This window comes from Diadema setosum, chromosome 14 (assembly GCF_964275005.1).
Source record: "Diadema setosum chromosome 14, eeDiaSeto1, whole genome shotgun sequence".
NCBI classification, from domain to species: domain Eukaryota; kingdom Metazoa; phylum Echinodermata; class Echinoidea; order Diadematoida; family Diadematidae; genus Diadema; species Diadema setosum.
In genome coordinates this window covers 26,698,306-26,711,289 of record NC_092698.1, presented here as the reverse complement: position 1 = coordinate 26,711,289, position 12,984 = coordinate 26,698,306, and the positions used below count along the sequence as shown (strand labels likewise).

At 39.9% G+C, this 12,984-nt stretch overlaps 1 protein-coding gene across 1 annotated transcript in view; it reads left to right on the top strand.

The window, feature by feature from the left end:
- The first annotated feature begins 974 nt into the window (after window positions 1-974).
- Window positions 975-12,984, top strand: part of LOC140237414 (uncharacterized) — a 144,561-nt gene continuing 132,551 nt past the window's right edge. The window contains exons 1-5 of the mRNA XM_072317334.1: window positions 975-1,117; window positions 6,936-7,118; window positions 8,320-8,391; window positions 10,469-10,597; window positions 12,661-12,857. Of these exons, the coding sequence (XP_072173435.1) occupies window positions 6,936-7,118; window positions 8,320-8,391; window positions 10,469-10,597; window positions 12,661-12,857 (581 nt within the window). The 5' untranslated portion in view covers window positions 975-1,117. The remainder of the gene's footprint in view (window positions 1,118-6,935; window positions 7,119-8,319; window positions 8,392-10,468; window positions 10,598-12,660; window positions 12,858-12,984) is intronic.

Here is a 12,984-nt window from a genome sequence, read left to right as displayed (position 1 = left end):
TGAATGAGACAGAAAAAGGGTAAAAAAGGGCGGCTTGGAATAATTTGCCGAGAAAAACAGAAAATACCTTTTTTTTTTTGACATTGCTTCACATGGATAAAGCCACGAGTGAAAAGAAAAACACAAAAGTTACTGGAACAACAACAACAACAACAAAAAGATAGTTATTTCTTGAAAAGAGAGAATGACGTGCACATTCTCAGTTTCAAAGGCAAGTATGAGTTCCAGAGAGAAGAACCAGATTAGGAGTATGATGAATGACGTGTGCATGGGATGTGGGAAACTCCGGGAAGATCACACCTCCCTGGGAACTCTCAGGGCATTAGCAGTAGATGAACGACAAAGGCCTTCTAATAGGACTACCGTAATGTATAGTGTCTGAAGGTAACTAATTTGTTGCTGTGAATGGTGTGAAGAACGCAAAAACCAAAATATACCTGATTGTACATCAAACAGTGATTTTTTTTTCATAATCTCTATTTGATTTTATAATTTTACATGAAAAAGCATTCATATTGAATGACATATGCATGTACGTCTGCCTGCACACAATCAAAATGCTTGATCAACAGCAACAACAGATGGAAAATGAACAGACAAACAAACAAACAAACAAACAAAATCAATTTTGAAATACACATAACGAATTAATTAAACATACACACACTCAACGTACCCATACATTTCAGACAGGGAGAGAGGGAGTAGAGATGGGGGCAGTGGGAGATATCACTCCCCTTCAATTTTTATTCAGTTACTTGCTCATACATGTATTTCTCATCTGGGTCTATTAAAGCCATGAAAGGTTGTGCAGAGTTGAGCATATCCGCCACCAGAGCAAATCAATAAGCTATAAGCATGTTTCGCAAACGAGGGACACGGAGTTATGGATTTCTTGAACACTTCACAATAGTTGCCTAGTGACCATGGTCATGTGATCAATCAATTACCTCTGGGGAAGCCAACATGGCGGCGATCATGTCCGCGAAGAAAATGGAGCACCGAAACAAAAAGTTCTGATAAATCGTCAACAGTCTTCTGACGAGCGAGAAAATTCTTCGTGCCGGAAAGACAGATCATGTATTCGATTTCGTCGTAATTCAAGGCGTTATAAAGTGTAAGCTCACATAATTTAGTAGTTTTTACGGGCAAACAAAGGTTGTTTACATCGACCACTTTGGGTTCGTAAGTCCTTCGATGTACCACCAGCAGCTCTTTCATTGGTGGTGTCGGTGGAGCTTTTGTGGGTAGCCGCTCGTTCTGGCGCAGTGTGGCCCGCGTGTCCGTTTCCTGGCCTGTGTATGTAGCTGGTACCTTGTGTACAGTGTGTAGCCGAATGCAAAGGGCCATGCCTATTCCATGCCTTCATGACTTTCGTGACAGAACCTCCCTAATATTCACTTCGGAAAGTGCCTGATTCGTTCCCTTTCCCCATTTATTTCACCCCAACAGTCTTGCCATGGATTGTAGGGGATTTTCTTTTCTTTAGAAGGGTTTCCATTAGAAGTATTTGGTCTGAATTTCTCAAGTTGTAACTTGTTAGGCCCCAAGTTAAATTTACAAATTAATTTTACACCTTTTTCTCGTAAGTCAAAAAGTCTGCAATTGTGCACTTTACAGCCCTTATTATCAGTACCTCATTCCCCGTACCAGTACGCCAAAAAGGCTGTTAGATAGTCAATAGTCATACATATTAGAATATAAAAGGTCTGACCAAGAACTAATCTAGTAATGTACTAGTATGTTAACAGTTAGAAATCTAACGTTCAATTCCATTCAGTTCAATTCAATTTTATTCAAAAACCAAACGTGAATAACAAGATAACACAAATCGCTGATACAAAGATTTACGTTAGACAATGATGATAAATGATAAGAATCTAGGAAGACATTCTAGATAGAACTCTAACTTTAGATGTAGATCATCCTACTCAGCTTCTACTTTATTTTTACCGTAAATCACACATCTTCAGCAAGTTTGAACTCACCGGTGTTTATAGCGAAATGATGTTGAGTTAAAATGTAGTAGCTACCTCAAGAGTTTAGCCATCATCACTGCATATTTTATTACAACTCCTACTAACTAGACCCTCATCTAATCTAAACATTCTAGGGCTAGATCTAGACCCTATTTCTCTCTCGTGAAAAGGTTTTGTTTTTACACTTAACACTTTGCAACCTAGTATGACTAGCAATTGGCCAATAGTGGCATAGACGGGTGAAGTAAACTCTTTCTTCAGTTTCAGCAAACCCTAAAGCAGTAACTTGACTAGAATAGGTGTCTAGTGTATACTGTATGGTTGGACCTACTACTCATCGACTGCTTTTTGATTAAATACCTTGTATCTTGGAATGTATCACTCAATTTCACCTTAATTTCATATTACTGTGGCAGAAAATATTGCAGATTGATATCCCGGGCTCAGATTGTTGGCTCGTACCGTAGGTGCGGAATTCTCGGCAACAAAGTACGCAAGTGACATTTTGTTACTGTGTGCCAGTACAAGCTCATCATTTTAACCGACCGCCTGTTCTCCTTTGATAAAGCACATAGTGAATCTGGAAAGCCCTAGTGAATGACATTTATGTGCTTTAACTAATGAAGATTTTATTCAATTGTTTTTCCTCCTGTTTCCTCAGGTTATTCTCCTATTCCCTCCTCATTTTTCTTGATTTGTTTTAGGATTCAAATGTTTTGGCATCTTGCGCCCCGTCTCATGTGTACTTCTGATTTATATGCAAGAAAGTGATTGCATGAAAGTTATCGATCTAAAAATAGGTGGTAGATGAGAAGTAGACTCACTATAGTACTAGAAATTATAGGTTGAACTGTGTCCAGCTTTGCTGCTGGAAGTTTCAGCCATGTGTGACTACACTATGCAAGTCTACATTCCAAAAATACCTGTATAGTGTATGAGTTTAAAGAGAAGTGAGAATCTTTCCTAGTACATGCATGACACTTTGCAGGTAAGTTGAGAAGTTTATGCTCAGATTGTCCATACCACAGAGGTTAAAGAGAATGGAGGACCAACTGTCTTCCTTTGAAGTCATGTTGGATGCCGCCACTCAAAAGTACTTGAAGCATGTGGCAAACTGGATCTGCTGCGCAGATAGGGAGACAATTGACTCATGTCTCATTGCATAATCATCAGCCACTTTCTAAGGAAGATATGTCTTTGTGATGGTACATTTGTAATTACTTTTGGCCATCCCTACTTATAAAAGTGATATCGCATATAATGGTAAAGATACAGGGATGCGCGAATAGAAATTGCACAAAAAATGATGAAATGAAAATGAAAATTCCTCAACTGGCCGTGCCCAGCCACTAATCTGATATATCTATTAATAAAGAATTATACTTGAAGATTATTCCATATATCAGTTTTATTTGGCGGAATGAAGTGGAAAAGTGATAAAACCGGCTTTCCAGGAGGGTACAGTTTTAAACACTTTCACATGATACGGCTCTGATTTACACTTTTGCACATATTTCTGGAAGGGATTGACCTTTGTTTTATGTGCTTTATCATTAAGTGAGATTTGGTTTCATTTAATAGATAAACAAGCAAAATATAGCCAACATTAGGTTAACGTTCAAAATGAATCTTCAGATTGCTCAGCAAGACGGCGGCATCAAACCCCGTCACCAAAGGCACAGATGCACCTGTGGAACTCTTTTGTACATCAATAGAAAAGTGACAGTTACAGCCAGTTGGAACTCCATCTCGTAAACCTCCTTGCACAGAGACCCCGTTTACAGTGCGGGGCCGGGCTCGGCCGCGGCTCGGCCACGGCCGAGTCCGGCCTCAATTGCGCGGCCGAGCCTCGCAATTTTGTCCGTTTACACTGCTGGGCTCGGCCGCGCTTTTGATTCAAACCTTTCAATATTTTGTCGTAGTGGCGCTCTGCTTGTAAACAAACGCAATTTGGTATTGTCTGGTTTTCAGACCCTTTGCCAAATGAATTCCGTGGCGACGAAGTCGCCGTTCGGGCAAAGGCCTTTGCCGAAGGAAAAAAATCCTTTGCAGGACAAAACCACCTTAAACTATACTAGTTTTCGACGTTGAGGGGGTTAATATCCTGAATAGCGAAAGATACAGGCAGAGGGTTTGGAAGCCAGACTAAAATTGGCCGCGCAATTGGCCGCGCATTTGGCCCAGTTTGCGTTTACACCAAGAAGCGGCAGGGCTCGGCCGCGGCTCGGCCACGGCCGAGACCACCTCCAGAGCGAGGCCAAATGCGAGGCCAATTTTGGCCTCGCATTTGGCCTTTTGCGCGTTTACACTGAAGCGGGGCTGGGCTCGGCCGCGGCCGAGCCGCGGCCGAGCCTCGCACTGTAAACGGGGTCCTACTTTCTATGTGACGTAGCCCAACCAGCACGGCATCTGCCTCGTAAAAGAAATAGCCAGGTGTTAAGAATGCACATCCCATTACATTCTTGATGTATGTGCCAAAACTAATGTAGGACAATGCAAGACAATCAGCAGCACTGTGCGTCCGCTGTACAGCTGTAGTGCTACAGGGATTCCATGTCTTAGAACCATATTCCCTTTTTTGCCAGTATTCCCAAGACTGGATTGATGAAAATGGCTATATAGAATTCAGACTGAAAATTCCTTAGAATACAAATAATCATCTGGCAATGTTTTCATTTGAACATACATGAGAGAGAGAGCTTTAAATACAATTGTACTGTTAATACATCGTACAGTTGTGAAAGTGTTAGCATTGCCACAGATAGTAGTGTATCTTCGTACATTGTACATTGCATATCTTATGCTCTTTTGTTATATACTTGTTTGTTTGTTATATCTTTTGTTTTTGGTTTTTGGTGAAATAGGTTGAATTATCTTTGCTGTTAGTTACTTGGAGGCCTAAATTTGGAACAGTTAAAAATACACAATCCATTTTGAACATGGGTACGTCTTTGGAAACAACGGCAACTGTGACTGTCTTGAGCAATAGCATGTCTTATATTGTGTTTGTGTGTGTGCAATTCCCCTTCTGTTAAAGAGAACTGATTATACCACTGAAACCCCTCCACCACCCCCCAAAAAAGCCCCCAAAACAAATAATCGATAATGGTACAAAATTGTCTCACAGCATTGAATACTGTTTTGTTTTGTTTCGTTTATATTTTGTTTTTGTTTTTTACTGTGAGTGCAGCCTGATCACTTCAAGCACAATGATTTTTACCTCTGCCAAGGGAGGAGCATGTCTTATATTGTGTTTGTGTGTGTGCAATTCCCCTTCTGTTAAAGAGAACTGATTATACCACTGAAACCCCTCCACCACCCCCCAAAAAAGCCCCCAAAACAAATAATCGATAATGGTACAAAATTGTCTCACAGTATTGAATACTGTTTTGTTTTGTTTCGTTTATATTTTGTTTTTGTTTTTTACTGTGAGTGCAGCCTGATCACTTCAAGCACAATGATTTTTACCTCTGCCAAGGGAGGAGGTTATGTTTTCGTTATTGTTCGTTTGTTTGTCCATTTGCAAAATAAAACGGATTTGCATGAAACTTGCAGGAAAGGTTGAGAATGACACAAGAAACAGGTCATTAAATTTTGGTAGTAATCCAGAAATTTTTATGGATCTTATGAAGGATTTTTGATATTTTGGCAGGTAGGGTCAAGGAATGAACTTGGAAAGTTCAAGCTGCGCTTTTTTGAGGTTTTTATATTCACATGCAAACTAAGGTGCGTGCACTACTGTGAGGCACGCCGCATAGCTGAGGGTTGATGACGTAACAAGTGGCTTCTATATTGGAAATTCGGGCGATTTTCAGCATGTGTACGTTTGGGTGTAAATCACTGATATCTGTGGAAGAACAAGATCATTGGTGGAAATTAGCTGCTTGGCAGAAGTCTGCGCTCTCAGAGTGCTTCTCTAGTTTTGTTTTTTTTTCAATATAAACAATATGCAAATTAACTCGTGACAAGATAACACAAATTTCATTATGACAACATAAATTCCACATTGTCAGTATTACAAATGAAAAAGAAAGAATTTTGTATGTAAAAAAAGAGAAGAGAATGGTATGCGAAAGAGTGCTGTTAGGATGTTAGCACAATGGGTACATCTTAGATGTGTTTGGAAGTAAAAGTTCAGCCACAAGTTAATCTGGGCAAAGCTGGTAAGCTGCTCTAGGTAAACCAAAGTGCATGAGGTTGGAATGCAAAATACATTCCATCATATTCTGTATTGGGAGAAGTCATTAACTTCTCCATAGTAGATAAGCCCTCATACTTTTACTTGTGAGGTCCCTAGTTTGAATCCTTGAGCAGCTGCTTTTACTTGTGGTGTGTCCTTAGGCAAGGGATTTTATCCTAATTGCCTAGTCTCTTGCAAGGGACTTGAAACTGTTCGTCCCCTGGTACATTGGAGCAAGCTCATTATGAGCAAAAGTGCTTCCTTATTTTCCACATGGAACAAGTCCAAGCACAATCACATTTATTCTAACAATTTTTGAATTCAAAGACCTGTGTCTTGTGCTTGTGCTGCTGTGATGAAAGGCTGTGCTTGTTCACAGATCTCACCTTAAAGTTACCAGTTTCAGACACAGTGTGTCATGAATTGTGTTGCCTTTTCATTTGAAGAGTACCTTTCCACAAGGTGCAAAATCCACTTTTGAAGGAAAACTGAAAAACCGTGATTTTTATTTCACATGCTTCTATGTGTTTGACTTTGATATAGCACCATTTTGGAATAAACTCCTTTTTCATTGCGTGAATTCTCCAATTTCTCATAGGAATATCAATACTTTGAAGTGATTACTGTATGTGACTGCTACAAATGAATACAATTCTGCAAAAATGTCCCAAGTTGATAAGAATGGATTTAGCACCTTTTGGAGAGGAACTCTTCATAAAAAAAAAAAAAAAAAACAATAACACCTTGTCCTCCGTCCTGTTCTTTAATACCTGTAGATGGATGCGGGGCCAGACGAGATGCGACAGTGGTCCCCGTCAATGGTGGGCACCATGTCGGTGATTGACAGGGGGGATGCCCCGGCCCAGCTGGTTATTGAGAGGAACCTGAAGGCTCAGGCCCAACGGCAGGCAGACCATACCAAGGAGGAGCTTGACCGCATCACTGGTCGAGTGGACAAGGTATCGTATGGTTCAAACTCCCAAAGTTTATGTCCAAAACTCCTGTCTGATTGTGTATGATTTTGAAGTTATTGGCACTGGAGAAGGCAAGATTTTGCAAAAGTACCCCCCCCCCCCCAAAAAAAAAAAAGAAAAGAAAAAAAAAAGTAAGAAAAAAATTATCAAAGACAGACATTTTGACACTACATGTAGATCTTTATTTTAAAGAGAAACAAATGTTTTCAAAAATTTGTGATGGTGGAAAGACCAATAATCAATCTTTATATGCAAAATGTGGCTTCTTTGTTAGTTTGATACCATTATGTTTGTATTTCAGTATAATCATTTCATTTAAACTCTGCCAACCACACAATCATCAACTTACTACTGCAGATGTGGAAATTTTCAAGTGATCTATATCAAGCACTGGTATAATTTCAATAACTTGTCTGTTGTGGATACAGAGTAGCTCCTTTCATATGTAACACTCCCAACAAAAGCAGAACTCAGCTTAACTTGCAGCATGTTCCCTCGCCATGTCTTTTTTTAGTCACATTAATATCACAGAAACATGCAAATTACATGTATGTTGAGTGGAGGGGAAGGTGTATTCCAATGTCTTTTGTTAAACATATCAGTACTTTAGCATGATTGACAGATGAGGTCACAACAAGAATATTAGTTTGAAAGGATATTTTTGTGGGCTTATGCAAGTAATCTGAAGAAAAATAGAAGAAAAATTAGTTAGAAATGTATGCAATGTTTGTAGATATTTGTTTCAACGCAAAAGTGATGTTGAGGGTATCATAAATCAATAGAAACCAACATGCATTTGTATTTCAGAGAACCTCTGAAGGGTATCAACCCAGACATAGCTCACTGTGTAAAAGAAATATTTTATACGCCGAATATTTCGCGAGGTTTTTATTTTCGCGAATTTCGCGAGTCGGGTGCTATTCGCGAAATTAAAGACACATGAAAATATCGACTCTATTCTCTATGTGACGCGTGTACATTTCTTCGTACAGGACTCCACGATCGCGAATTTAACCACTCGCGAAATCGTCAGGAATTCCTGATTCGCGAAAATTTTACACTCGCGAAATATATGGCGTATACAGTACCCGGTAAGAGTTTGCTGTGATGATGGTCCAAAGTAATGATAAGAGATTTAATGTGTAGTCATTTTCTCCACCCCCTTTATTTCTTTGTGTTTGCCCAGGCAATGGCTGCATTTGAGCTCAATGAAGAACTGATGGGAGACAACAAAGCTGCACTATTTGTCCCAGATCTGGTACGCTGATCAAAACTTACAATCTTTTCTTTTTCTTTTCTTATGCATGTGACATTGATATTAATGTAGCGATTTGAAGGCACGCACAAATAACATTGAGCCAAATGATGTACGTGAGACCTTTCATGATGAAAAAAAAACAAAAAACAAAATAAAGAATCACCACAATATATTCTGTTTGACAATTTTTTTTCAGGAGTTTCACTGCATCAAAGAAGTATATCACCAATTCAAGTTTTCATGTCCCTAATGCTAGAAAAGCCATACAAATCCCATTAAAATTGATGTTAACCTTGAAGGAAAAAGTAAAAGTCTGTTGAACAGTGACACAACCTTTTTCTCCTGCGACAGTTGCTCTAGTTTTATTTCCTCCAAGGACTTAGGGCTACGGTTAGGTTTATGACAAGGTTTCAGGTTTTGTTTGATGGGTTAAGGTTATGTTTGTGGGTAGAATTTATGTTTGGCTTCGCATGCAGATATGTCATGGGAGCAATTATCACAGAACCTTGTTGAACAGCACAGACTGACTCTTTTGTTGGATGTGGAACAAGAAGGGAATTAAAAACTTGTGTGCACTAGGAAGATATGCAGTTATTTTATGAAAGTGTAAAAAATATTCTGTATTTAACCAGTGCTACATGCAAGGGTGTTCTTTATGTTTAATGTTGCATCAAGTACTGCTGGTGTACACCCCTTCAATTTGGCACTTCACACTCTCTAGATTCAAGTGAATTCTGCTGTAATGAAGAAGAAAAAAGTGTATGCACTTTTTTCCTTTTTTTGGGGGGGGGGGGAGTTTATGATTTTCATAGAGCTGTTCTTGCATTTAGTATGTTGAAGACGAGTCCCGAGAATACTCGGGCAGGTGTTTATCGGAAATGTGTGTTATAGCAAAATCAGTCCATCCTCAATGGGTTAAGATGATTGACAACAGCCTAAACAACAGTGTTTTGTCTTTTGAAGCAACGGATACTGTAATCTGGAGATTTCATATTTATGACATAGGGTGCGTTTGAGCGCTCTCCTAAAGCGAACTGTACTGTACCCATGCCAGAGGAGCACTTGAACGCTCCTATAGTATACCATACCGTACTGTACCGAGCCAAAAGTGGACCACTTCCCAATGTGCTCCAAAAGTGTACCAAAGCGTACCAAAAGTTCGCATGTGAGAATGCGTGTATCTTGTACATACTTCTTAATGCAAAGAGTTCATTTTCTTTGTTCAGTACAGCTGTAAGTAGTTCAAGTGCGCCACTTGAATGACCCTCTTGCTACAAATTGTGTGACCTCTTCTGAAAATAACTCATGAGGTACGCTTTCTCAACAGAGTTCTCAACCGCTTCAAATCTGACACAGTTCAGTACGGTACGCTTTAGTTCAGTTCACTTTGGTTAGCTTTGGCGCGCTCGAATGCACCCATAATGTATAGCATTTTGTAACAACACCATGTGTCATTAGTGTAATGTAGGGGTTGAAAATGTCCGTCAAGTTTGTAACATTCAAAAGTATGTGGCTTGATGTCTTACTGATGTCATGGCAGTATGAGTCACAGCTCTAATTCAGTTCAGAGTTAGATCGTGGGCACATTGGTACGAATGACCTTTCTTTTTTGTCAGTGGGTTAGGGGCTCTTCACTCATTTTCAGAGCAACATAATGCACTAGCTTTTAGTAACAATTCATGGGCTTCATCAATCCTGTTCAAAAAATGAACTTGCGTAGACCAGTGGACCAGAATGATCTGTCAATAAACACTTGGGAAAGCATGAATTAATATCTTGCATTGAATGTATCAACAATCTCTTCCTATAGATATTGCCTATTACCACTTCTGCTGTCAAGTGGCAGTGCTGGCAGGCAGCATTTATAAGGATTATATGAATAATCATTATATCACAGATGCTTATCCCACTGAATTTAAAAACCAGCATGGCTGTTGGTATGACCATTTTTTCCCGCTCATGCACAAAGTGGAACTGCAAACTGGCTTTACTCGTGTAGTTTAATAGTACCTAAATACTCAGTTGAGTACAGGCTGGTGGTATGCAATAATGGCGATGTTTGCCTCCTTGCTTCTAGCTGGAACTGGAGAAGATCATCAGTGACGCCATCCAGAAGAGGAAGTACCAGCAGCAGGTCATGATCTTTGTCGTCGGCTTCGAGGAAGTGACTGGCCAGAGACTGAAGCTGCTCACTCAAATCAATGACGTAAGTCCATGACGTGGTGACCAGACACACGATAATTTGTTACCTGTCTGCTTGGATACTGTATGCATCTGTCAGAGAGCTCGCGCGTGAGGCCACCCCCTATTATGGCCATCGTTTCCTGATTTCTAAGATGTGAGGCTCTCTTCAAGGGCACCAACCCACATTCAGCATTTTGATTATTAAACCAAAAAGACAGTACAGACCATGGAATGATTTTATATGATAGGAATAAGAGCAGCAGATGCAGCAAGTGTTGGAGTGAAATTAGACAGTCATTCCAATTGCCATTATGCCAGGTTCCCATAGCATCAACTCATAGACAGGGAGCGGGTTTACCAGTTCCCAAAATATGCATGAGAGTGTCTTCATTTGTGGCCTAAATTCATGTTTTTTTAGTCTTAAACTGAGTAGAAAAATAACTTTTAGGGAGAGGTTAGAGTTTCTACTTTCATTGCCTGTTATTTTTCTGTCTCAGAATTGCATTTTTTTTTTAGTATTCATTCAAATTGTCCAGCGTAGGAGCATGCTAATTTTGCTGGAATTCTTGTTTGAAGATGTACATGTAGTCGAGGCTGAGCTCACAAGATTGTGACTTAAGCTGGTGCTCTCATAGTATGTAACAAAATAATTTGCCAGCCCAGCACATGCTCTGTACATATCTCACGTCTGATCGATATTTTGCATTGTTCGATGGCACATGCAGTTGACCGTTGAACAGGAATACATAATACAGCTTGCACAGCTTTGCACAGGTAGATTACCAACCTGTCCCTTCTTTGTCAATGGGCAAAAAGAATCTCATTATAGGGGCATTGAAAGTTCTAAGGAGAATTGTGGAAGGAACTGGTGAAATAACTTTTATTTTTGTTATAGTTTTATTCTACATATTGAGGATAGGTTTTTAATGATGGTGATAATGAAAATACATACATTCACCCTGACAATTCACAAATTATTTAAGGTGTTGTCTTTGAAATGTCAGATTCATGAAAGAGTCAAACAGTTGTGTTGAAACATGGACTTGTTACCGATATCATTGTAATCATTGATAGATCATGTTCGTACTCGTACAAATTTGTGTTGTATTCTTATCGTTTACCTAAATCCTTACCGTATGTCTCAAAACGTATTTCAGCAGCATGTTTTTCTAACTCTGCTGACATAACATTTGCTACATTAACATTTTAACACCATGGGCTGTTGAACTGTAAGCCTCTTTCATGTTAAGTAGGAAACGGGGAAAAGGAAGGAGAACACCTCCAGCGGCACTTTTTCAAAAAGTGGGGGGGGGTTGTCCCCACTTCTGGGTTTCATGAGCTAACAAGCAAAAAAAAAAAAAAAAGGGTCTTCAGCACAAAAACAAAGCCTTACCGCGCTCACACTTCAAGGTTTCTATCTATTTCTTTCTAGTGCCACTTAAGCACTTCCGGGGTAAAAAAAGTAAAAAGTGGGGGGGGGGGGGGGGGGTTGGAGCAAAGTGGTGACACCTTATGTATTCCTTTGTATGGTGCAAAAAGAGTGGGGGGGGGGGGGCGATCCCCCACTGGCCCCCGGTTCCACCAGCCCTGGAGAATACCCATGGCTTTCCTTTGGCTAATTACATAAAAAAAAAAAAAAGAACGATAATGGTGCATGTTATATTGAAATAAAGCAGTAACTTCGGGAAATGTATGTAAGTAACTTATTTGATTCACAATGACATGTTTGACGGAGAGGAAACATTTCTGAGGAATCATTTCTTGTGGGTGGCTCTGTTGCAGTGTAGGTAATAAGAATCATGTTTTTTTCAATTATGAAGGAAAGGGTGAAGGTAATGATGGCAGAGGCTGGTTGTGTTGTTTGCCTGATTCTGAGACAATTTTACACCGATGTCTTAGATATCTGAAAGTGAAAGGATAATTGGTCTCTCCCAGGGATCGACCTTGCTGTACTACGTACCGGTATTCTATTTCATTTTTTTTTTTTTTTTGGTACCTACATGTACGTCAATAACATTGATTAGGAGGAGCTGAAGCCCGAGGAAGCCTAGAAATAATCTTTGTTTATTTGTTGTCTTATTTCAGTTTTTTGGTACTTACATCAATAATATTGATGAGGAGGAGTTGAAGCCCAGGAAGCCCGAGGTAGACCTTGAGGAGGTCTCAGTCGCCGTGCAGGAAGCCATGGAAACCGCCTCCAGCGCCACCCAGAAGCTCTCAGAAATCAACTCAGAAATCCTGTCATACGTGGAGAAGATGACGGGCGGCAAGGCTGCCTCGAAGTAAGACTGGAGGGCAGCGAGTACTGACCTATGATGTGTTTTAGGGGCATCATGGGCAACATTTTGTGAAAGATGTCGGCCCTGACATGTTGTCAGTCTCTTACAATTTCAGTGAAAATTCCTTGGT